This window comes from Monodelphis domestica, chromosome 1 (assembly GCF_027887165.1).
Source record: "Monodelphis domestica isolate mMonDom1 chromosome 1, mMonDom1.pri, whole genome shotgun sequence".
Taxonomy (NCBI): domain Eukaryota; kingdom Metazoa; phylum Chordata; class Mammalia; order Didelphimorphia; family Didelphidae; genus Monodelphis; species Monodelphis domestica.
In genome coordinates, this window is record NC_077227.1 from 259246019 (window position 1) to 259270393 (window position 24375).

The 24375-nt window shown below is 36.9% G+C and overlaps 1 protein-coding gene across 6 annotated transcripts in view; it reads left to right on the top strand.

Annotated features, from left to right (window-relative positions):
- Window positions 1-24375, top strand: part of DPF3 (double PHD fingers 3) — a 437118-nt gene that overhangs the window by 269593 nt on the left and 143150 nt on the right. For 4 of the 6 annotated variants that reach the window (XR_008914982.1, XR_008914981.1, XM_007472881.2 and 1 more), the window contains exons 5-6: window positions 8420-8515; window positions 18720-18798. Coding sequence is in view for 3 of the 6 variants with exons in the window: in XM_007472881.2 (XP_007472943.1) it covers window positions 8420-8515; window positions 18720-18798 (175 nt within the window). In the remaining 3 variants the exon portion in view is untranslated. Of the gene's footprint in view, window positions 1-8419; window positions 8516-18719; window positions 18799-19851; window positions 19894-24375 lie in introns of all 6 variants that reach the window. The other 2 variants (XR_008914980.1, XM_056810706.1) reach the window with 1 other exon arrangement.

The window sequence follows — 24375 nt, forward strand, 5'->3', positions numbered from 1 at the left end:
TTTTTTAAATTTTATACATTATTTTATTTGGTCATTTTCCAACATTATTCCTTGGAAACAAAGGTCATTTTCTTTTCCTCCCCCCTCCTACCACCCCTTCCATAGCCGACGCGCTATTCCACTAGGTATCACATGTGTCCTTGATGTTGTTATTATTATGATTATGATTATCTATATGACTTTGAGCCACATCAACTCTCTGAAACTATGAAAAAGTTTATATATATATATATATATAAAGACAATAATGCCTATGCCAACAATCTCATAGAATTGTTGTGAAGATCAAATGAAATGTATATGAAACACTCATGCTATAAAGTGCCATGCAAATCTAATCCATTTTATTGAAATTACAATTTATTTCCAGCAATTAATTTTATGACCTTGTACAAGGAATTAAACAACTTTGAGCTTTATGTGTAAAATGAGCTGGCTGAACTAGATGATCACAAAAGATCCTTTGAGCTCTGAATTTCAATGAATTCACCAAAAAGCACAAAACATTTTTATCTCATAAAGTAGGCTGGGACTAGAATAACTGTCCATCTCTTGTCTTTTTCTTCCCTGCCCCTTGTAGACTAGAAGCCCAAGGTACAGAGAGGACTCAGGATTTAGGATTGGAAGGGATTTTAGAAGGCATTTAGTTTAATCCCTTTATGTGACAAAGGAAGACACTGAATCCCAGAGAGGTAGAATTATTTACCCAGGCTTGCACAGCTAGTCAGTAACAGTTCTGGGATTTGAAACCAGGCCCTCTGCTACATATTTATTCTCCACTACATCACATTGATTCTCTTTCAAAGACACTTTTCTCTTTAGAGACTAAAAGTTCAAATACCACAATGGAGTTAATAAATAGCAAGGAAGAAAACTTTGAGGATTGTTGTGAATCGATATATGATCCATGGACCCACTTCTTATTCTTGGACAAAGGGAGAGATTGTTTGAGTGGGCATGAAAAACAAGTAGAGAATGAATTTCCCACTATTGATAACTCAGAGAGAAAATTACCCTCACAGTCTGAGATTAGAAGATATCATGGGGTTGTAAGCATATAATGAAGATCATTTTTCTCCAAAAACTTAATTCATGATGTCTTCAAAGCCTCCCTTTATGATCCTGGCTTCTGTCAGATCAGTGCAATGCAATCTTTTGAAAAACAATACTTTTCCCCAATTAAATGTAAAAATAAATTTTAAACATTATTTATAAAAATTTTGTGTTCCAAATTCTTTCCTTCTTTCATTCCTTTCCCCCTCCTAATCTTCCCTCCTCTCTGAGATGGTAAGGAATCTGCTATATATGAGCAATTATGTAAAATATTTTTCCATATTAGTCATCTTGTGGAAGAGAGAAGGAAGAGGAGGAGGAGAAGAGGAAGAGGAGGAAGAAAAAGAGGAAGAGGAGAAGAGGAAGAGGAAGAAGAAAAAGAGAAGGAGGAAGAAGTAGAAGGAGGAGGAGGAGGAGGAGCATGAGGAAGAAGAAAAACAAAAGAAAGAAAAAGAAAATGAAATATAGTATGTTTCTGTCTGCATTCAGACTCTATCAATTCTTTCTTTGAGAGCAAATGACATTTTTCCTCATGAGTCTCTGGAACTATCTTGGATAACTGCATTGTTGAGAATAATTAGGTCATTCACAGTTGTTCATCAAAAATTACTGCAGTCACTGTGTACAATGTTTTTCTGGTTATGCTGACTTTGCATCAGTTCATGTTAGTCCTTTCCAGATTTTTCCAAAATCATCCTGTTCGTCATTTCTTATAGCACAATAGTATCCCATCCCAATATTGTACCACACCTTGTTCAGCCATTCCCCAGTGTACAGTTCTTTGCTACCACAAAAAGAGTTGCAACAAATATTTTTGTACAAATGGATATTTTTCTTTTATAAAAATCTTTTTGGGATACAACCAATGCAATCTTTTTGAAGACATCAGCTCATAAGCATATGTAAAAAATTAGAAAGGAATTCAGAATTCATTTAGTCTAATCACATCATTTTACAAATGAGGAAACAGAAGATGAGTACATAAGTGTCTTGTCCAGGGTCATAAGATTATAAGTGGTACATGAGAACTTGACAAGTGAACTTGACCTCAGATTTGTTGACTACAAATCCAGTGTTTTCCTACTGCACTATATTGCTATGAATTGGAAGTTACTTCTCCATGTTTCCATTTTGGACGTGATTCTCAAAGTCCTTGGATTCTGCTAATCAGGTCCTGGAATATTCCAAAATATTTCCAAATTTAAATACTACATATTATATATATATATAAATTATATTATATATATATTATTATATATATATAAATTATATTATATATATATTATTATATATATATATATTATATTTTTTATATATATATATATGTTTTATATATATATATAATATGTAGTATTTAAATTTGGGCTGCTCGTTTAGCAATTTGAATGAAGACTGTTTGAATTCTAGACGTTTTTAAAATAAAAGGAAGAAAAATACACAAAGCCTACCTCCAAATGATATTTTTTTAATGTAATTCTTTACAGCCAAGGGTTCAGGAGAGCTAGAAATAGGAGAGTTGCTACAGATGTCCAAGTCTGCTCAGATATTGGGGTACTGATGCAATAACTCCAAAGAATAACTTCCCAGTTTTTCCTTTTGGTAGAGGAAAAGTCCCATCTTTGACATATGTTAAGGATGTTTCCTTGCTTTCCTTGGCTTCCAGGATGACAATTGGTGGGGAACTAAGGTGTTTTCAATTGCTTCCACTTTCAGTTATATTCTTTAGGATTTATGGGCATTGTAATTGGTTGGCCGGAGGAAAGAGGGAAAAAAAGGAAAGCGAGGGAGAAAATCTGACACTCCATGGCTGACTTTGTGTCTGTTTACATGGAGATATGATCCTGCTCTTAATGACTTTGACTCATCTTCTAAGAAACTCTCCCCTGGGCAGGTGTTCATGTTTCTTTTTTGTTGCCTTTAATTGGTTATATGGTGTATATATTTTCTGCTGTATGTACCAGCTGAATATTGATGTAATTTTCTAATGTCTTTCCCAGATCTTCAATGGACTTCTTAAATTGCTTCTGTTAGAATATTGTGTGGTATTTATCCCTAGACTTCTTTGATAACTCCACCTTTTCTTCCCTGGTTCTTACTTGGCCAGTGGCTACCAAATATGCTGGTTTTTTTGCATGTTCTTAAATGTTTTTATATATGATGTCAAATATTCTCTGTCAAAGAATGTGTTCATTCATGATGATGATAGCAGATATCAACTGTTTTTGTGTTATTGGTCTGCTAATTAGATTCATGGCATCTAACTTAAGAATAACTTAAAAATTATATCTGAATATGTCCATCTTCTTTTCAAAACCATTTGTGACATTGGTACTATAGTGGCACTACCATTTCATTATTAGGTGTAATTTCTGGAGTTTGTGTTAAGTAAAGATTTTCAATGAACTCGATGTCTTTGATTTTTCCCTCTTCAGACTTTAGGAGTCCCTCCTTTTGAGTCTTTGGGGTACATCATCATGGCTGGCATTTTCCTATATTATTTTGGCATTTCCCCATCTCACTTCTTCCCTTCCCCAATATGAAAGATGACCTGGATTTTAAGGAATACTTTTTCCTGTCATCATTGCCCTTTATCATAAATACCACCATCACCAGCATCACCACCATCGTGACTATTGCTTTTGTTGCTATTGTTACTGCTGCTGCTGCTATTACACAGAATTTGTTCTTGAGACTAGTCCTCCTAACCCTCAGGTCAGGGTTTTCTCCATTAGACTCAGCATGCTCTTTCTCTGCCAGGGTGCTATATCATGGCCAAGGGAAAATGGATCATTGCCCTGACAGATGTAGATGTAGCTGATGGCTATGCAGCTAATTTCAGTGGAGAGGCCAGAAATTGATGTCTGAACCACTTTGAATTTTTAGGAGGAATAATTTGATATACATGTAGAAAGAGCATAATCTTCATGCAAAGGTCTCTAGACTTGGAGTCAGAACATCTTGGTTCATAGACCAGCTCTGCTACCAGACCATAGACAAGTCACTGAACGTCTCAAAAATCTCAGTTTCCTCATGTGTAAAATGGAAAATAACATCCTTCCTACCTATTCTATAGAGTTATTTTGAGGATAACCTTTATAAACCATAAAGTTTTATGTATGTAAATGCCAATTACTATTTTATGTACATTGATGGTATCATATTAATAACATGATTTTGTCCACTGTGGTTAGGATGCAAAGCATTCTTCCTTGGCAAGAAGGTGGCATGAGAAGGCTATACAACTGCCTCTCATGAAGCCTTTGCTTTGTATGTAAGGCTTGAAAGTGGTGTCAAATATTGCCAAATGAGATGACATGAATGATAATTCCTGATTTCCTTTTTTTAAATCCTTACCTTCTGTCTTAGAATCAATACTGGGTATTGGTTCCAAGGTAGAAGAGTGGTAAGGGTGAGGCAATGGGGGTCAAGTGACTTGCCCACAGCTAAGAAGTGTCTGAGATCAGATTTGAACCCAGGACCTCCTATCTCTGGGTCTGCCTCTCAATCCATTGAGTGACCCAGCTGCCCCCTAATTCCTAATTTCTAACTGGTAACTAATGCTTTTCTAAGGGTTTTCTACAGACATGATCCTATTTTACCCATACAAAAATCCAATGAGAACTGAAGACCATTCTAATCCTTCACGTATCAGTGATTTCTGTCAGAGTAGGCATTTCTTCTATTGGCACAGATTGCAATTCCTCTTTGCCTTACACAAGTTTCTGTATTCAAAAGAAACACATCATTTGTGACCAAGCCTTCAACTGATGAGACATTGAGCCTATGATTCATCACCAGACCCTTAGATGAAGCCTTAAAAGTTTGGCACAACCTTTAAGACCTTTGTTCCATTGGCATAACTTTTGATATTCCAAAAACTTCTCCATGTCATGATGGGGCATTGGAGTAGGACTTGCATGAAGGAAGCGTAGATCAGGGTATGTTTAATTTTGTTTTAAGATGGTAAAAGAGGCACAATGAGTCTGTAAGTGATCTAAGGTTACACACTGAGTGAATGATAAAGACACATTTAGATCACAGGATTCCTGGCATCTAGTTAACTGATTTATTTTTCCCATCATAAATTATGGTGCATTTAATCCATGTTAAAAAACCCCAAGAGATATAATGAACATGTACCCACTTAACTAATAGGTACAAATAACCTAAATAAAGGGCATGATAGAGATGCCAATGTAGTCTAATCAAAGAAGCCAAGTAAATGGACTGGACTTTGAAAGCCAATGAAATCTGATGCCCATAATATTAAGCAGTTAGAAATGTATGTCCCTTCAGATTATTAATTTGTAAATGATACTAATAATGCTAATGAAATTCTCAGAGTTGTTTTTGAGGAGTAATTAAGTAAATGATCATTTAGCCAAATTAAAAAAAATCAATGAGTATTAAGTAATGAATTTTAAATAACAAGAATTTGTTATGCTTAAACAACAATGGGTTATTATTAACAGCATATTATTGTTGAACTGATTAGACAAATAGGAAGTTACTTGTTTTCCTCAACCAGAGCAAAGTTCTAGAAAGATAGGCAGAAGAAAAATGACATTTTCATGTTTCACAGAGGACACTTCAAGAAGAGTAAAAGGAAAGTTATACTTTGAAAAAGCTTTTGTGAAAACCTCTTAGATGGACACAGAGTTGGACCATTCAAATTATTTACTTATTTATTATCTTGAATTTAATGAATAGCACGTGAAAAGAGACTATTTCCATATGTAAAGTAGAACAGTAGAGGATTTCATATGGAAACATGAATATTACACACAGGTTCCTTTCCCTTTCTTTTAAATATACATGACATATATATATATATATATTTATAAAATAAATTCAACATGATCCTTTGAAAGCTGTCTTGCTTATATGTGATTCCTTCTGAAGTTACTTCAGTTCTCTTCTGTGCATTAAAAAAAAATGCTTCAATGACCCTTTTTTCTTCTTTAGACAGCCCTGCCATTAGCTATTCTTCCACTAGACTCTTCTTCCCCCTTGCTATAAATGAACAACTCTCAAAGGCTTAGGATTCTAGAGGATCAATGATGAAGAATCCCACCCATCTCCTGACAGAGATGGTAGACTTGCATGGAGGAACTATTTGAGACATTGGTACTATAGTGGCACTACCATTTCATTATTAGGTGTAATTTCTGGAGTTTGTGTTAAGTAAAGATTTTCAATGAACTCGATGTCTTTGATTTTTCCCTCTTCAGACTTTAGGAGTCCCTCCTTTTGAGTCTTTGGGGTACATCATCATGGCTGGCATTTTCCTATATTATTTTGGCATTTCTCCATTTCACTTTTTCCCTTCCCCAATATGCCAGAATTGGTTTTGCTTGACTATGTATATTTGTTACAAGGATTTTCTTTTTCTTTTTTGGGAAGTTATTAAGGGACTGAGAAAAAAACAAATGATCATTAATTTAAAAAAATTAAAAATAAGCAAAATCAAGCAAAACAAGACTTCACATTTACTATTGTGTAAGTGTGTACTTGTTGCCCATGCAGATATATGAATGTCTACATGGGTCTGTCTAAATATGGATTATGGGGAGGTGTCAATAGATACCTCTGGAATTTTGCCTACCCTTCTCCTAGGGAGACTTTGATTCTGCCAGGAAGAGAACAACAGATCAAGTTATGAGACTGGCCCATTCTATTTTCAGAGAGAGGATGCCAGACCAGAATTTTATCTATTTACACTGCCACTTTCTTTCTTCCACTCTCCTCCCATGGTAAATATTCCTACTTTAAGGGAAATAATTTTTTTAAGATCAAGTTATTCACAAGATTGCTCTTTGGGGAAGGAGTGTCCCAATCCATATCTGAAGACTTGATTCCTTTCTCACTGGATGCAAGTTATACAAAGACTATCATTATGAATCACAAAAAAACCCCCCAATTATTTGAGCCAGTTTCAAATATAAATCAGAGGAACTATCAGAATGAATGGGTTCTCCTATTCTTCTTATGATATCTCAGATCAATCAAGAGAGTGCCTGATCCACCAAAGGGAAATGTCTCAGGAATCTCTAGTGTGGGGTAAGCTGGAAATTGGGACATGTTGGAATTAACAACTCCTCTATATGTCAGGTTCTTCCCAAAGTCTTTCCCTCCTTCCAGAAGCCTCCCCTTCAAGAGAGCCTTGAACCATGTGTATCCTTTCTCAAAGCCAGAAGTCAGAAAAAGAATCTCTCCTTTCTCAAATTCTCAGTAGCTCTACCCAGATGAAAGCGTGGGGCATTGAGCCATTGTTCTTTACAATAATGAGGAGAGTTTTAAGCAAAGACTTAGACTTGAGTCCTGAGTTGCAACATATAAAAAATGTGTTAAATTAGATATCCTAAGTCAATCATCTTTCTGTCAGGAGGTGGGCAGTAGTAGGCTTCCTCACTGGACAATTGAAATTGTGGTTGGTCATTGTATTGATCGAATTTGATCTTTCAAATTGTTTTTCTTCATGGTGTTTTTGTTAATGAATAAAATATTCTCTTAATTCTGCTTACTTCACTCTGTATCAATTTATAGGAATCTTCCCAAGTTTCTCTGAAACTATCTTTCATCATTTCATCTATGCAAATATTAAAAGGTTCTATAATTTTATCAGCAATAAAGAATTGTCCCAACCGATGCTGATCACAACTTTTATATGACACTTAATTGGGAACTAGCTGTATTTCTCTACATAGGGATCGTTTTCCTTCTTTCTTTGATTTCATTCGTATATAGACCTAGTAGTGAAATAGATGGAAATAGTTGTACATAGCTGAGCTCCAAATGACTTTCCAGGATGGCTGAATCAATCCATAATTCTGCCAACAGTTCTCTGCTGCCTATCTTTCTTCAGCTCCTCCAAGAATTGTTATTTTTCTTTTTTGTCATCTTTGCCAATCAGATAGGTATGAGGCCAAATTTCAGAATTCTTTTAAAGTGAATTTTCCTTTGTTGTTAGTGTTTTTTATCCTTTTATCTTTTATATTTTAGTTAGTGATTTTAATCTTTTTGATATGGCTATTGATTTCTTGTATTTCTTAAATATCTGTTTTTTTTTAAATGAATCCCTTCTTTGGAAAACCAAGTTGCTAAAGCTTGATGGCTTTGGAATATTTAGGGTAGGAGAAGGTTGATGGTGCTGGAAGAAGATTCATATAGACAAATTGCCAAATCCATGGGCAGCATTTCTGTTCTCTAAGGCATTCCTAACATCTTCATTTAAAGTTTCTACACTATGATAATTATAATTAAAAATCTGATTGGTTGAATTCTTCTTCCCTCTTCTTTCCCCTTTCTTCCTCTTTTCTTGATCATTCCCTTATCAAATTTTGCCATTGTTTTTCTGTAATTACAGAGGGTTCTGGAAAATGACGAAAATGTAGAAGAAGTGAATGAAGAGGAGGATTTAGAAGAAGATACTCCCAAACGAAAGAACAGGACCAGAGGACGGGTAAGTTAGGGGCTCTAAAAAGAAGGAAAAGAAGTTATGGAAACTTGGGCCATGGACCTAGAACTGGAAGGGACTGCAGAGACCATCTAGTCTACCCTCATCATTTTAATTTGAGGAAATGGAATCCCAGGAGAGGTTAAATAACTTGCCTAGGTAATGTAGACAGGTAGGATTTGAACCCAAATTCTCAGACTCCAGAACCAGTACTTTTTTCTACCACTTTAGGAAGGACATTGTTCCTCATTCTATGGAGTAGAGCCTCAACTTTTGCCACAAGCAGTCAAAGAGGAGAAAGCTTGCTTAGAAAACATTCAGCCAGGGTAACTAAAAAGATGAAAATAAGTTCTGGTTGTTAATAGATGAAGAGGTGAGGATGGAGTTAGAAGTTTTCTGTTTCTCTGTTTTGGTATGTTTCTCATAGTTGAAAAAATATTCCACAGAAAGTATTATTTTGGGCCTCAGTCCTCAGGCATGCCTAGGGCTATTTGTCAGCTCAGTTGTGAAAATAAGAAAGCCCCAGTGCTTTAGAGGGTTGGTTTACTGCGTGCCAAAGTAGTTTAATGGAAAGAACATTGGAGTTGGATACAGGAGAATGGGTTTGAATAACAATTCAATTACTGACAATTATTAGCTGTGTGACTATGGCAATGAAGGAAGTAAAGAAGGAAAGGAAAAAGAAAGAAGGAAAGAGGGTGGGAAAGAAGCGAAGAAAGAAAAGAGAAAAAAGGCAGGAAGGATGTAGGAGGGAAGGAAGAAGGGAAAGGATGAAGGAGGGAATTAAGGAAGAAGAGAATGAGGGAAGAAAATAAGCATTTATTAAGTGCCTACTGCATACCAGGCACTGTGATAAGTATTTTGCAAATATTATCTCATTTGATCCTCACAATAACCCTGGGAAGTAGGTGCTATCACTATTCCTATTTTAAAGTTGAGGAAAGTAGGGGCAAATAGAAGTTAAATGACTTAAATGACAGGGTCACACAGTTCAAGTGTCTGAGTTTGGATTAGAGCTCAGTTCTTCCTGATTCCAGGCCAAGTGTTCTCTCCACTTTCATTACCTAATTGCCTTGTGGGCAAGTAATTTATAAACTCTCTGAACTTTCCTTACCTATAAAGTAGAGATATTAATATTTTCCCAAGAGTTGCATGGAGGAATTAATAAAATGGGAGTTTTACTTGTTTTGTGACTTTGGGGAAGTCATTTCACCTCCTATGTGCTTCAGGCAAAACTTGAGGATTTAGGATTTGTGTCATATGTAGTTTGTAACCAACACTGGCTGTATAGTTCTTTATGCTGATGAAATCATAGATTCTTTGGATATTTGGGTAATATTTGCTGTGTCTCACAGGTTTCTTCTGCAAAACATGCTTAGTAAATTTTAAAGTACCATATAAATGTGAGATATTACTATATTATTATTATTTAAAATTCTTACCTTCTATTTTAGAATTGATACTGTGTTGATTCCAAGGCAGGAGAACTATAAGAGCTAGACAATTGGGGTTAAGAGACTTGCCCAGGGTCACACAATGAAGTGTCTGAGGTCATATTTGAACCCAGGACCTCCCTTCTTCATGCCTGGTTCTCTCCTGAGTCACCTAGCTACCCCTACTATTATTATTACTGGACTAATAATAAAAATATTTGCATTTTGGTTTCTCCTCTATTACTTAGCACCTTTGAGACTTTGAGGAAGTTGATCAGTTTCCCTATGCCTCAATTTCTCAATTTGTAAATTGGAGACGATTCCTTCCTCACGTTCTGGTGTTGGTATGAAGTTAAAATAAGACAATGATTTCCAAATATTCTGTAAATGCACGGTGTTATTATTATTATGTCTTGAGAGGAGGGACTTAGGAGTTGGGGTCAGAGAACCATATACACTTCAGGTTTTGTGCTACCTGAGACCTGGCATATGGAAGCATATGGAACTAGAATATTTCATGTTTACCATTTGGGTAATTGAGTCTCTTATTTGGTGGTTAGGGGGAATGCATATTCGTGATATAGAGATCTTCACAGGTTTCCAATCAGAAGCAGGCAATTTGTGGCCCTTTAGCTCTGCTAATGTTATTTGACTTTCTTGCCCTTAGATATGGGCTTATTGAAGTCTAAAGGACCTTTGGAAGATCGACTGATCTAGCCTTTTTTCCTTGCTGTGATGATGCTGTAGCTGATGATATGTATTATAATACTTTAAAAATTCAATTCAATTCCATTTGCATTTATTAAGTGCCTGCTGTTTGCCATCCTCTGTGCTAGGTACTAAGAATACCAAAAGGCATGAAAATAGAAGTTATGGTCTGTGTGAAAAGAGCCAGGACACCTATTTCACTGAAGTTGGTGTGTGATGGGAAGTAATGGTACATACTCTTGGATAGTGATGGTGGAGATTATGGAGGGCATAAAACTAGGCTAGGAATTCGAACTTCCCACATTAAGTAATAGGGAATCTTTATAGGTTTTGAGAAAGGAAGTGACAGGTCATTGGTGTTCAGGGAAGATGATTCTGATGGGAGAATACGTAGAGACTGGTGATTGGAGATCAGGAGGGCGTTTATATCAATATGGATGTGAGGTTCTGGGCTTGGATTGCAGCAGTGGGAATGGAGAAAAAGGAACAGATTCAAAAAGCATTTCAAAGGGAAAAAAGGATATAGAGATTGATTGTATGGAGGCAGTGAAGGAGAGGCAGGAGTCAAAGATGACTCAATCAGTGGACAAACATTTAGTTTGAAGGGTGGTGGCATCGTGGACAGAATTTCCTTGCAGAATATTATTAGGTGCTCTGGGTGTTCTATCCATATTTTGCAGGTAAGGAAATGAGACACAGGGAGAAGAAGCATTTGTAAAATTACACAAATGGTTAAACATCAGAGCTAGAAATGAAACTGTTTCTTGGCTAAGGGCTCTCCTCCCTCTTTTGAGCCCTTTCCTCTCACTGTATTTTTTTCTTTTTGACTTGTTTCTGTCTTCATGCTTTACCATTTTCACCTGCTCAGAGATTGCTGTGCTAGGACTCTGAAGTGAATACATCAAGTTGTCCCATGTAGCACTGCAATAATTGCAGCACCACTGTGCTTTTTCTTAGTTTTTGGAACAATATTGATAATAGCCCCAATCTCTTGGGGTTGTTGTGAGGATCAAATGAGGTTGTATTTGTAAAGCACTTAACACAGTGACTGGCATATAGAAGGCACTTAATAAATGCTTGTCTTCATCCCTTCGTTCGTTCGTTCCTTCGTTCGTTCGTTCCTTCCTTCCTTCCTTCCTTCTTTCCTTCCTTCCTTCTTTCCTTCCTTCCTATTAATTATTAATGCCCATTTGTAGAGAGCCTCACATCTTACAAAACACATCCACATGCATAAAACATGAAATAGTGGAAACTAGTGTCTCCCTTTCATATATGGCACCATTGAGGCTCAGAGAGGTTGTCATTTGCCTAGGTTACTCAAATTCTGAATGGTGGAACCAGCACTACTGATTTCTGGTACTCCTGGGTCTTTCTGCTATCTTATGGTGCCTCTGCATTTGGCTAGGAAAATGAAGGCAATGGAGGGCAAAGAACTTTTTGGGTTTGAGTCACCTTCGGTAATTTAGTTGGTCTCTCAGAGTAATACATTGCCTGTTTTTTTCAGTTCCCTCTCAAGGTCAATGCTCTGAAATGAGAGTATGAGTGAGGAGAGAGGGACATAAAGAAAGAAAGAGAGAGGGCAAATAAGATGGAGAGAATTAGTGGGAGTGAGAGAATGAATGTTCTAATTTGTTTTTGAGACAAGCAGATTAGGCAGGAGACAGAAGATGATACCTCAGGCATTATGGTGCTATCTATGTAATATTGTGGATGGCAGTTTAGACTGCCTATCTATGCTTGGTCTTGGAAGGAAACACAATATATCTTGGTGTATATTGTTTCTTTTTATTTTTAAAATTGTTACTGGGATCTTTTGTTTTCATATTGCCTGAGTTTCAAAATATAGCCCTTCTCTCTCCCCTATCTAGTGACAAAGAATAAGAAAGAGGGGGTAAAAACAGTTTACCAAAGATGATCAATACATATCCTTCCCAAACCCCTTTGAAAGAAGAAAAGGAAAAATATTTTTCCATTTCTTCTCTGGGGCAAATTTTAGTCTATTTAAGCAGATAAATCCTGTAAAGAACAGAGTGTGAAACTTGGAGTCAGGAAAACCCAAGTTCAAATCCTGCCTCAAACATTAACTGTATGACCCTGGATAAATCAGTTTTTTTTTCTCTTTGTGCCTCAGTTTCCTCATATGTAAAATTAAGGGATTGGACTTAGATGCCTTCTAGCTCAAAATTCTATGTACCACATCATTTTGTTACTTTTATTTCTTGTTTTTATTTACATCATTATAGTCATTGTGTACATTGTTTTCTGGCACTGCTTGTCCAGTTGATAGGTCTACCCATGCTACCCTGAATTCTTCACATCCATCATTTCTTATGGTGCAGTAATATTCTATTATTCATATACCATAATTTATTTAGTGATCACTCAGTTGATAAGTATCTACTTTGTTTCCAGTTCTTTGCTACCTTCAAAAATGCTGCTGTGAATATTTTTGGGATAGATATAGTCTTTTTCTCTCTTTGACTCGCTTAGAGTAGGAGTTAGATTTCCAGGTCAAAGGCTAGGGACATTTTAGTATAATTCCAAATTTCCTGGAATGCTTAAGCCAATTCACATATTTGCCAACAGTGTTTTAGGTAACTTACTTTTTGACAACCCCCTCAACACTGACTTTTTTCTTAATTTGGTGTCTTTGTGAACAATTAGCTAGGTGTTAGATGAAACCTGGTGTGTCTAAAGGGAGAGTGTGAAAGGTAACAGGCCTGGCTATTTGCTTCTTTGACTTTTCCATCGCTTTTCCCACAATTTCCCTCCAGCATCTATGTGCCCTTAACTTCTTTTTACTCTTCCATTGTTTTGGGGGGCCAGAACTATGACCTAGACATTACCGTTACAGATGGTTTGAACCTATCTAGCTTGAGGCATGGCCAGGCTAAATATTAGCTAATAATAGCTCTGTATTGGCTAAATGCCAAATTTCAGATTTTATTCTTGCTAAAGTTATAATGGGAAAGCTGGCTTCTCTCTTTCACTTAAAGCCACTCAAAGCTTTTTTGGAAATCTCTTGGTGAATCTGAGCCTTTGGTACAAGGTGAAGATCCTGCTGGATAAATAATAATAACAATAATTCATATATACATGACACTTTATGGTAAAGTCCTTGAGGACAGGGATTGCTTTTTTGCCTTTCTTCTTATCTCCAGAGCTTAGCAACGAGCCGAGCATATAGTGGGAGCTTAATGAATCTTTGGTACTTTCTCCACAAGAGCCCTGTGAGTTTTGAGTGTACCCTCATTTTACAGATAAGGAAATGGAGATTTGGAGAGTTTAAATAATTTGTGGAAGAAAATATAATTAGTAAGAATCAAAGCCAGGATTTGGATCCAGGTCTTTCCCAAGTCCAAGATTTGTCCTTTTCCCACTGCATTATTAATTAAAGAATTATAACTTTTAAAAGTCACACCAGTCTGACTTCAATTAGGACTACTTATATCTTAAAAATTCATTGTTTATTGTTCAGTTAGGTCAGTGGTGTTCAACTTTTTGTGCTCCCATTTGGGATTTCCTTGGCAAAGATCCTGGAATGGCTTACCATTTCCTTCTCCAATTTATTTTACACATAAGGAAACTGAGGCCAACACAGTTAAGTTCCTTGTCCAGGGTGACACAGCAGAGGCCAGATTTGAACTCAGGAAGCTGAGTCTTCCAGACTCCTGGCCCAGTAGTCTGCTCTATGGAGTTACCTAGTTGCCTTTAAAGTTTCCTAGACAGATCAAAATGTGGCCTAAAACTGTCAGTTCTTCAGATAACAAAATCATATCGCTTTCCCTATTAATATCTTTAACAACATTCACCATAAGCTAGTTCTTCACAATATATACCTTCAATTCCTAGGATTCTGGTCATGGGTTTAATTTTTAAATTTTATAATATAATATAATAAAATTAATTTTAATTAATTCCCTCAAAATGGAAAATAGTTGTTTTCAACTATTTTGTACTTATATTTAAAGAAGCCAATTCATCCCTCACTCCTGAACACCCCTTACTCATGTATTATTGGTTAAAAATACTCAAAGAGGGGCAGCTAGGTGACTCGGTGAATAGAAAGCCAGGTCTAGAGATGGGAAGTTTAAATTTGACCTCAGACACTTCCCAGCTGTATGACCCTGGACAAGTCACTTAACCCCCATTGCCTAGCCCTTACCTCTCTTCTGCCTTGGAAGCTATACTTAGTAATGATTCTAAGACAGAAGGGAAGGGTTTTGAAAAAATACTCAAATACTCATTCATAATGGTATGTGCAGGTGTATGTGTGTGTATGGATAAGTTCTGCGATAGGTTCTTGAGGATAAGAGACAATGAGCCCTAACCTGAAGAGGAGGCATTACATAATTAACTCTAGTATGTGTTACCCATTAGCCCCCATCCATGAGCCAATAAGAAAACTTTCTCTAATTCTGACCTCAAGTAGACCCAAGTTCAACCTTGGGGAGGCCTGACCTCAAAGAGAAGAAAGCGGGCTATTCTCTTGATCTGTCTGGCTTATATTCTTTCACTCTGTGGCACCAAGAAAAAAACAACAACCATAAAATCATAAACATTTATTTAGAGGTTAGGGGTAAGCAATAGGGCTTTGGTCAAATCAAATAGAAAATAACAACACATAGCAGAGAGTAACCCTTTCTTTAGAGGTCTATTATTGCGCTGAATAATTCTTCTGTTTGTTTCTCTACACTGGTACTTCCTGCCACAGAATATTTTAAACTCTTAATTTCTATCTTATAATCAATATTGTGAATTGGTTCCAGGGCAGAAGAGTGGAAAGGAGTAGGCAGTGGGGATTAAGTGACCCCCAGCTGGAAGTGCCCCAAATCACATTAGAATCAAAGACCCTCCCCCCCTTTCTTAAGACCTGGCACTCAATCCCTTGAACCATCTAGCTGCCCCCTTCTCCCAAAATTAAAAAAAAATTATTTTCCATTTTTTGTCATTCTAAACTTGAGAGACACCAAAGAAATATGACTATTTGTGTTTATGAAGTATGGAAAGAAAAGGACTATGTGTGAAACCTTAAGTCTATTAGGTACAACTTACTTTTTAGGGAAAAATGGAATAGAAAGTCAGTTTCAAAATTGCCCTATTGTCTGTATTTCCCCTGAACTTTCTTTGGATTCTTTTCTGCACACTTAACAAAGTGTTTCAATGGCTCTCTTCTGTTTTTATAGTTTAGCATCACTGCCACTAGTTTGATTTTTTCCCCTCAAATCTTTCCCAAATAAAAAAAAAATCCTCCCTACAACAAATGAGCAAATTCAGATAAAACAGAATCTCCACACTGGTTATGTCTGAATGAATACACATATCTCCTGTACCTCAGGTCTATCACCTCTCTATCTGGGGAGTGGATGGTAGCATAGCTCATCCTCAATACTCTGGACTTGTGGTTGATAGTTGCATTGACTAGAGTTCTTCAAAACTTTCCAAAGTTGTTTGCTTTTACAATGTTATTGCATAGAGGAGGGGTTCTTAGCCTTTTCTGTGTCATGGACTCCTTTGGAAGACTGATGAAACCTATAGATCCCTTCTCAGTATCATATTTCAAAATAATTGAAGGGAATGCTAAACTTCAATTAGAGATTAGTGAATATGAAGATGTATTTTTCCCATTGAAGTTTACAGATTCCCCTTAATTATATCCCTGAATATTGATTTTTCCCCTCAATTAAGTTTACAGATTTCCATGAACACCGTGTTAAAAACTCTTGTCTTTTTAAACTGGAACAAGAATTCCATGTTCCCCTTACCCTTCTCTCTTGATTGTGCATCAGTTCATATAGTTTTTCCTAGGTTTTTATGAATCCATCCCTTTCATCTTTTCTCATGGTACAATAATATTCATTCAATCCGTAGGTCATAATTTTACCCTCCATTCCTAGAGAAAATTTCTTAAAGTTGGGTTTCCTTGTGTTATGGTACCCCAAAGGAATTAAGGGACGTCCCTTCTAGAGAAGTTACTGAGTAATCAAAGTAGCAAATTTTAAGAATAAAGCAACTATTTACTTCCTACATTACAAAAGCAATGCTCAAAACACAAAAGATTCCTGTCTATATTGATAAACTCTTAAAATATGAGACAATAGCTCATAATTCCCAACATACTTTCCTGGGAGGTAGAAAAGACTTCAAGGAGACTTGTGGAGAGTTTTAATTAGAAGAGCAACTCAAGGTTCAGGTCATCTTATCCTCTGAGAAGAGTGTAGTTGAAGAAAGAACCCTTTGTTAGCACCCCATAATTCCTAGCTGCTTAAACTCACAAAACTATAAACATCCATCTCTGGTTCATTGATTGGCTATTTATAGTGAGGATTAAAAAACACAGGATGAAAAAGACAGCTAGGGGCATGAGGTTCAGTTTTAGGCTCACCTAAGGAAGTATACACACACACACACACACACACAACACGTGTGGATAGTTATTATAATAGTTTCTGGAAAGTTAGAGGCAAATTCCTACTGGCCACTTGTTCAAAAGGAAAAAAGAGAATTAGAGTGGATGTTATTTCTCCTTTTAAAGTTTCTTGGGTTGATGATCCTTCTTGCTTAGTCAACAGTCATCTTTCACATGGCCTCCAATGATGAGGTTGACAGGGATCAACCAAGAATCTCTGCTCTCACATGTCCTTTAGTGAGGAGTTAGAGATTGGGGACCATCAGAAGGATCCAGGACACAGACTTAGCTCCACAGAAAGTGCTTCAGTTTAGCAAATCAGGTGGGTGAACTCCCTTGATTTTACCTCTTGGCCCTATGGCAAAGGATCAAGTTAGAATATATTTAAATGCAAAGAAGGGATAAAAAAAGAGTGGAATTCAAGGAAGGAGAGGTCACTTATAGAAGTAAGAGAATGTAAGAGGGCATCATGCAGGAGGTGGCTCCTGACGATGATTTTGAAGAAGAGGATTTTTAAAGATAGATATGGAAGATCTGTGTTTTAGATATAGGGGATAGCAAGGGCATAGTTAGTCTTTAACTCTAACCATTCTCTTCTCTCTCCTCACCCCAATATATGTTTGTGGAAAAGTAGAAAGTTCAAGTGCTTGAGAAAGAGAATGAATGAATGAAAGTAAAAATAAAATTCTCTTGTCAAAGGCTTTTTTTTTGCATCTATTGAGATAATCATGTGATTTCTGTTGGTTTGATTGTTGATATAGTCAATTGTATGGATGATTTTCCTAATATTAAACCATCTTTGCTTCCTGGTATAAATCCCACCTGATCATAGTGAATAATCCCTGTGATCACTTGCTAGAGTCTTTTTGCTAATATTTTACGATTTTTGCATCTATGTTCATTAAGGAGTTTGGTCTGTAGTTTTCTTTCTTTGTTTTTGGCCTGCCTGGCTTTGGAATCAGTATCATATTTGTGTCATAAAAGGAATTTGGTAAAAATCCTTCTTTGCTTATTTTTTCAAGTAGTTTGTTTAGTATCTGGATTAGTTTTTCTTTAAATGTTTGATAGAATTCACCTGTGAATCCTTCAGGCCCTGGGGACTTTTTCTTAGGAAGTTCCTTGATGGCTTGTTCAATTTCTTTTTCTGAGATGGCATTATTTAAGTATTCTATTTCCTTTTTTGTTAATCTAGGCAATTTATTTTTGTAAATATTCATCCATTTCACCTAGATTGTCATATGAATCAGCAAAGTAATTCTTAATACCTTAATTTCTTCTTCATTAGAGGTGAAATCACCCTTTTCATTTTTGATACTGTTAATTTGAGTTTCTTCTTTTATTAGATTAACTGTACTTTATTTTATTTGTGAAAAATAAAATTCTTAAGTACTTACTTTGTGTCAAGCACTATGCTAAGGCTTAGGGACACAAAATCTCTCAATGAGTTTGTATTCCACTTCAGGGGGAGAACACAGAAGAAAGCTGAGCTATGAGAGGAAGATATGTCTTAAGGATTCAGTGGTAGAGTGGATGGCAAAGTGTATCAGCAGATCAGATGGAAATATTTGAGGTTTCTGAACACCAGTAATGCCCAGAGGATCTTGGGAGCCAAATAAGGAGCTAGAGAGCACATTACTAAATCCTTTAATTCTCTTTATAGGCCCGTGGTTCTGCTGGTGGCAGGAGGAGGAATGATGCCTCCTCTCAGGAAGACCAGGATAAACCGTACGTCTGTGATAGTAAGTATGGCCTCACTGCTCTTCCTATCTCTCCCTTTCCCTATCCTCCCATTCTACTGTACCTTACAATCCCTTGGCTGTCAGCCTGGTCTCAGTTGCCCCGGGGGGCTTCCTCATCCTTTCCTCTTTAGGGAGGCTCTTTTTTTGTTGTTCTCTGGCTTGCATGTTGTGGGCTGCTGCTGCTGCTGCTATTGCTGCTGCTGCTATGAAGGATGAACAACAATGCTGCTGCAGCTGCTGCCTCCTCCTTCTCTTCCTCCTCCTCTTTCTTCTCCTTCTCCTTTTGCTGCTGCTACTTTCTCTGTGAGTGTTTCTGCATGAGGGGGAAAGAAGTGAAATGGAAAGATCCCTACAGCAAGATTCCTGCTGGGTCCAGGGCTGCAGTAGTTCATCTCTCTGGCATTGCGCTTCTTCATGCTCTCTCTCTCTCTCTCTCTCTCTCTCTCTCTCTCTCTCTCTCTCTCTCTCTCTCTCTCTCTCTCATTCTCTCTCTCTCTCTCTCTTTCTCTCTTTCTTATTCTTTCTGATCCCCTCTCCCTCCCTCTCTTCATTTTCCCCTTTCTCTCTCCCTCTCTTCCTCTTCCCCCTCTCTCCATCTCTTCCTCTTTCCCACCTTCTCTCCCTCCCTCTTTCTCTCCTCTCTCCTTCCTCTTCCTTTCCCTCTCCCTCATTCTCTCCTCTCTCTTTATTCTTTCTTTCCCTTTCTTTCTTCTTTCTCATTCTCTCTTTCCCCTCTTCCCTCCTTTCCTCCCCTATCCCTTTCTTCCTCTCTCTTTCCTCTCCTTTGCTTTTCTCTCCTTCCTCTCTTCTCCTTCCCCCAGTTCTTGCCCCCATTTCCCCTCTCTTTTCCCTCTTTCCCTCTTCCCTTCTCTCTTTCCCCTTCCCCTCTTTCTTTTCTTTTCTCTCTTACTCCCTGTCTTCCACCTCTCTCACCTCTTTCCCCTCACCCTTGTTCTCCCTCTTCCTCTTATCTTTCCTCCCTTTCCCTCCCCCTCTCTTTCATTCTCTCTATCTCCTTTTAAGATTCACCCTCTATTTCTTTCTCTGTTTCAGATAGTTACAAACAAAAGCATAACCCAAAAACCTCCGACAAAGGTACTTGGCTCTTGTATCTTTTCATTTGTTCTTCCCACTAATTTTCTTCTTTTCCCTCTTCTGTAGGTAGGGAAAACTATGAATCTATATGGTGATGACTATTTTATTTTAAATAATTTCCTTCCTTCCTTCCTTCCTTCCTTCCTTCCTTCCTTCCTTCCTTCCTTCCTTCCTTCCTTCCTTCCTTCCTTCCTTCCTTCCTTCCTTCCTTCCTTCCTTCCTTCCTTCCTTCCTTCCTTCCTTCCTTCCTTCCTTCCTTCCTTCCTTCCTTCCTTCCTTCCTTCCTTCCTTCCTTTTCCCTGCCTCCCTTCCTGTTGAACTATATCCTCTTTCTACCTCACTGAAGCTTCTTTGATGAGTGACTGTCTATTTCTGGAAGGTAGGGATTAGCAAATAATACCTCAGTAGGACAGTGAGAAAGAAATGGTAGTTTTGTGAAGGGACAAGAAACCTGAGTCTATCAAAGATTTATATACAGAAAGAAATATGAACTGCCTTAATAAAGAGAAAGATTTGCTCTTCTTTCCAAGTAGAGTCCCACAGTATTGCCTGCCTCTCTACAGACGGAAGCTCTCTGTCCTAGATAACTTCTCATTGTATAGGACATCTTCTGCTTCTACTCTCACAAGAACACCTCTTAAAACCACAATTCCTGTTAATCTTTCCTTTCATCAATCTGAGAAGGTACTCCATATATACAAGTGGCTACTCTCACCAGCTCCCTTCCAGAATGCCAGAAAAGCAATGGACAGAAAATTTAGGAGATTGTTTAATGTATCAATGCTGACAGTGGGGAGATGTCCTGAAGACATGAGCCCCTTGTGTTTTAAAATAATGTTTACACTTGTGAGCATACTTGCATAATATATTGGAATGAGGGCAGAGAGCAGGGAGAGAGAGTTAAGGTAGAGCAAGACCTCTATCTTGATCTTAAAAAATTATTGAGTGTCATATGTTATGATTATTGAATCATTTCAGTTGTGTCTCACTCTTTGTGAGCCCACTGGCAAACATTCTGGAATATTTTGCGGTTTTCTTCTCCAGCTCATTTTCCAGATGAAGAAACTGAGGCAAACAGGGTTGGATGACTTGCCTGAGGTCACACAGCTAGTGTCTGAAGCCATATTTGAACTCAGGAAGATGTCTTTCTGATTCCAGGTCCAGCGTCCTACCGACTGTGCCACCTAGTTGCCACAGAATTTGACAAAGCTAGAGTTTATTTTGTCTTCCCCCAGACTCTAACAATCTTTATGACTCTTATTCAGCAGATAATATCAGTGGGAAACAGCACACTGTGGAGAGAACTCTGGATCTGCTTTCAGATAAACTGGATTTGAACCCCAACCTTTCTTTTTACTGTCTGTATGACCCTGGGCAAGTCATAGCATCCCTAAGCCTTAGTTTCTTATCTGTAAAATAAGATGGATGAGTCATATGATCTCTAAGGTATCTTTCAGGTCTAAATACCTTGAGCTTATGTTACTCCTATATGGAATAGTCCCATATTAACATAATTCCATCCAAGAATAAATTGGTAGTGGCCAGATGTTCCAACATCTTTCCATCATACAGCTAAGGTAAAATCGTACCAGTTTTGAGCCTGGGCAATAGACATAGTTTTCATTTCTTTGATGAAGCTCAAACACATGCCTTCCTAGATCAAAGATTTGTCTTGATTTGCTATACCCCTAGCCTGCTAGATCCTTAAAGGTCTCTGTTGTTCTGGGGCAATGAAATGATACGTTTCCTTGGCCCCTTCAAAGAAGGGTCAGTAGTTTTATCTTCTTGCCAAGGAAGGCATTTCCCTGTCTGTATAAAGGAAAATGGGATATACCCATAATAACTATCTCTTGGTCTGTTTTGGTTTTTAAAAGTTGTCTGTCCTCTTCTTGTGATATAATGTCATGAGAAATTTCCTCATAAGCTGAGATTATTTAGCCCTTAAATGACGAAGTTTTTGCATTGGATTCCCAGATAATTCTGACTTTAAACCTAATTTTTTTCAACATACACTGTAGTTCTTTTTTACCTGTTACTCTCCTTACCTATTTAACCTCAGATGTCAGCCCCCACCCACCCCCCGTCTTCCCTATTGGATGCTTCTTTGCTGGGCATGGTTCTCTTGCCCATTCTTCCCTTTCTGTATCTCTTCCTTCTGTAACCACAGGGTAATAGACTTCTTAGAAACCATTTAGGAGGAGCAACTAGGTAGCACAATGAATAGAGCACCAGACCTGTAGTTGAGAGATGTGAGGTTGAAATCTGGCCTCACATACTTCCTAGCTGTGTGACCCTGGGCAAGTCACTTAATCCTGGTTGCCTAGTCCTTACCATTATCTTATCTTAGAATTGATACTAAAATAGCAGGTAAGGGCTCTCCACCTTGAAAAAAAAAAGAATTAAAAAAAAAACCCTTTAGGTCTTGTTATGTTGCTTTTGATGCCATTTTCTCTTTCCTGTTGCACTGCCCTCAACACTTCCCACTCTTCTCATTCCCCCTTTACAATTGGAGAGCCAGATTCCAAAGAATTTCTTTGGCTTTGGAAGTTATAGCCTTCCTATGCAATGCCTATCCCCCATTTTTTCATTTAATTTAAATTTTTCCCAATTACATGTAAACTAAATTTTTAATGTAAAAAAAATTGCTATTTTATCTGCTTTCCCTCCCTCTTTCCCTTCTTCTTTCCTTGAGAAGATAGTTTGATATAAAGATTACAGATGTCTTGCAAGACATTTCCATATTAGCCATGCTACAAAAGAAAACACAGACCAAAAAATCCTCCCCAAAGCTCCTCAAAACTCAAGAATAAAAAAGTGAAAAAAGTTTGCTTGAATTTGCATTCCAACTTCCTCAGTTCTTTCTTTGGAGGTGGATAGCATTTTTCATCATGAGTCTTTCAGAATTGTCTTGGATCTTTATATTGCTGAGAATAGCCAAATCATTCTAAACTGATTACCATACAATATTGCTGTTACTATGTTTGATATTCTTCTAGTTCTTCTCATTTCACTTTGCATCAGTTTATGCAAATCTTCCCAGGTTATTCTGAAAGCACCTTGTTCCTCATTTCTTGGAGCACAATAGTATTTCATCATAATCATATACCACAAAATATCCTCAATTTCCAATTCTATGTCACCACAGAAAGAGCTACTATAAATATTTTTGTACACATAGTCTCTTTTCCTTTTTCTCTTTGGGATACAGCTGTAGTGGTACTATTGCTGGGTCAAAATATATACATAATTTTAAAGCTCTTTTGGCATAGTTCCAAATTGCCCTTCAGAACATTAGTTTACAACTCCAACAGCAGTGCATTAATATCCCCATTTTCCCACATCTACAATATTTGTCATTTTTTCTGTCATATTAGCCAATCTAATAGGTGTGAGGTAGTGCCTCAGAGTTGTTTTAATTTACATTTCCCTAATCAATAGGGATTTGCAACATTTTTTCATATGACTGTAGATAGCTTTGATTTCTTTATCTGAAAACTGCCTGTTCATGTCCTTTGACCATTATCAACTGGGGAATTGACTTTATTTTTATAAATTTAACTCTGTCTTCTATATATTTGATAAATGAGACCTTTATTAGAGAAACTTGCTATAAATTTCCATCCCAACCCCAATTTTCTGCCTTTCTTCTAATCTTGGCTGCATTGGTTTTATTTGTGTGAAACTTTTTAAATTTGATGTAATACAAATTATATGTTTTACATCTCATAATGTTCTCTATCTTTTCTTTGGTAACAAATTCTCCCCCCTGTCCCATAAATCTGAGGTAGTCCATGCTCCTCTAGTTTTCTTGTGATATTACTATTTATGTCTAAATCATGGATCCATTTTGATCATATCTTTGTATATAATCTATACCTAATTTCTGACTAACTACTTTTCAGTTTTCTTGGAAAATTTTTTTCAAATACTGATTTCTTGTCCCCAAATCTTGCATCTTTGGATTTGTCAAACACTAGATTACTATGATCATTTACTACTGTGTATTGTGTACCTAATCTATTCCACTGATCCACCACTCTATTTTAGAAGCTTGTTTAGATGATTACCACTTTGTAATACAGTTTGAGATCTTATACTGCTACTATCTGCCTTCACTTTTTAAAATTGATTCATTTTATACTGAATGAATTTTGTTATAGTTTTTTCTAGATCATTAAAATGAAATTTTTTTTGTCATTTAGGTAGGATTGTCATTTTTATTATATTGGCTTGGCCTACCCATGAACAATTATTATTTCTTCAGTTGTTTAGATCTGATTTTATTTGTATGAAAAGGGTCTAGTAATTGTGTTCATATAGTTCTTGGGTTTGTCCTGGCAGGTAGACTCCTAAATATTTTATATTGTTTGCAGTTATTTTAAATATAATTTCTCTTTTTATCTCCTCCTGCTGAACATTGTTGGTAATATATAAATATTGATAATTTATGTAAGTTTATTTTATATCATTCTCTAACCCCCT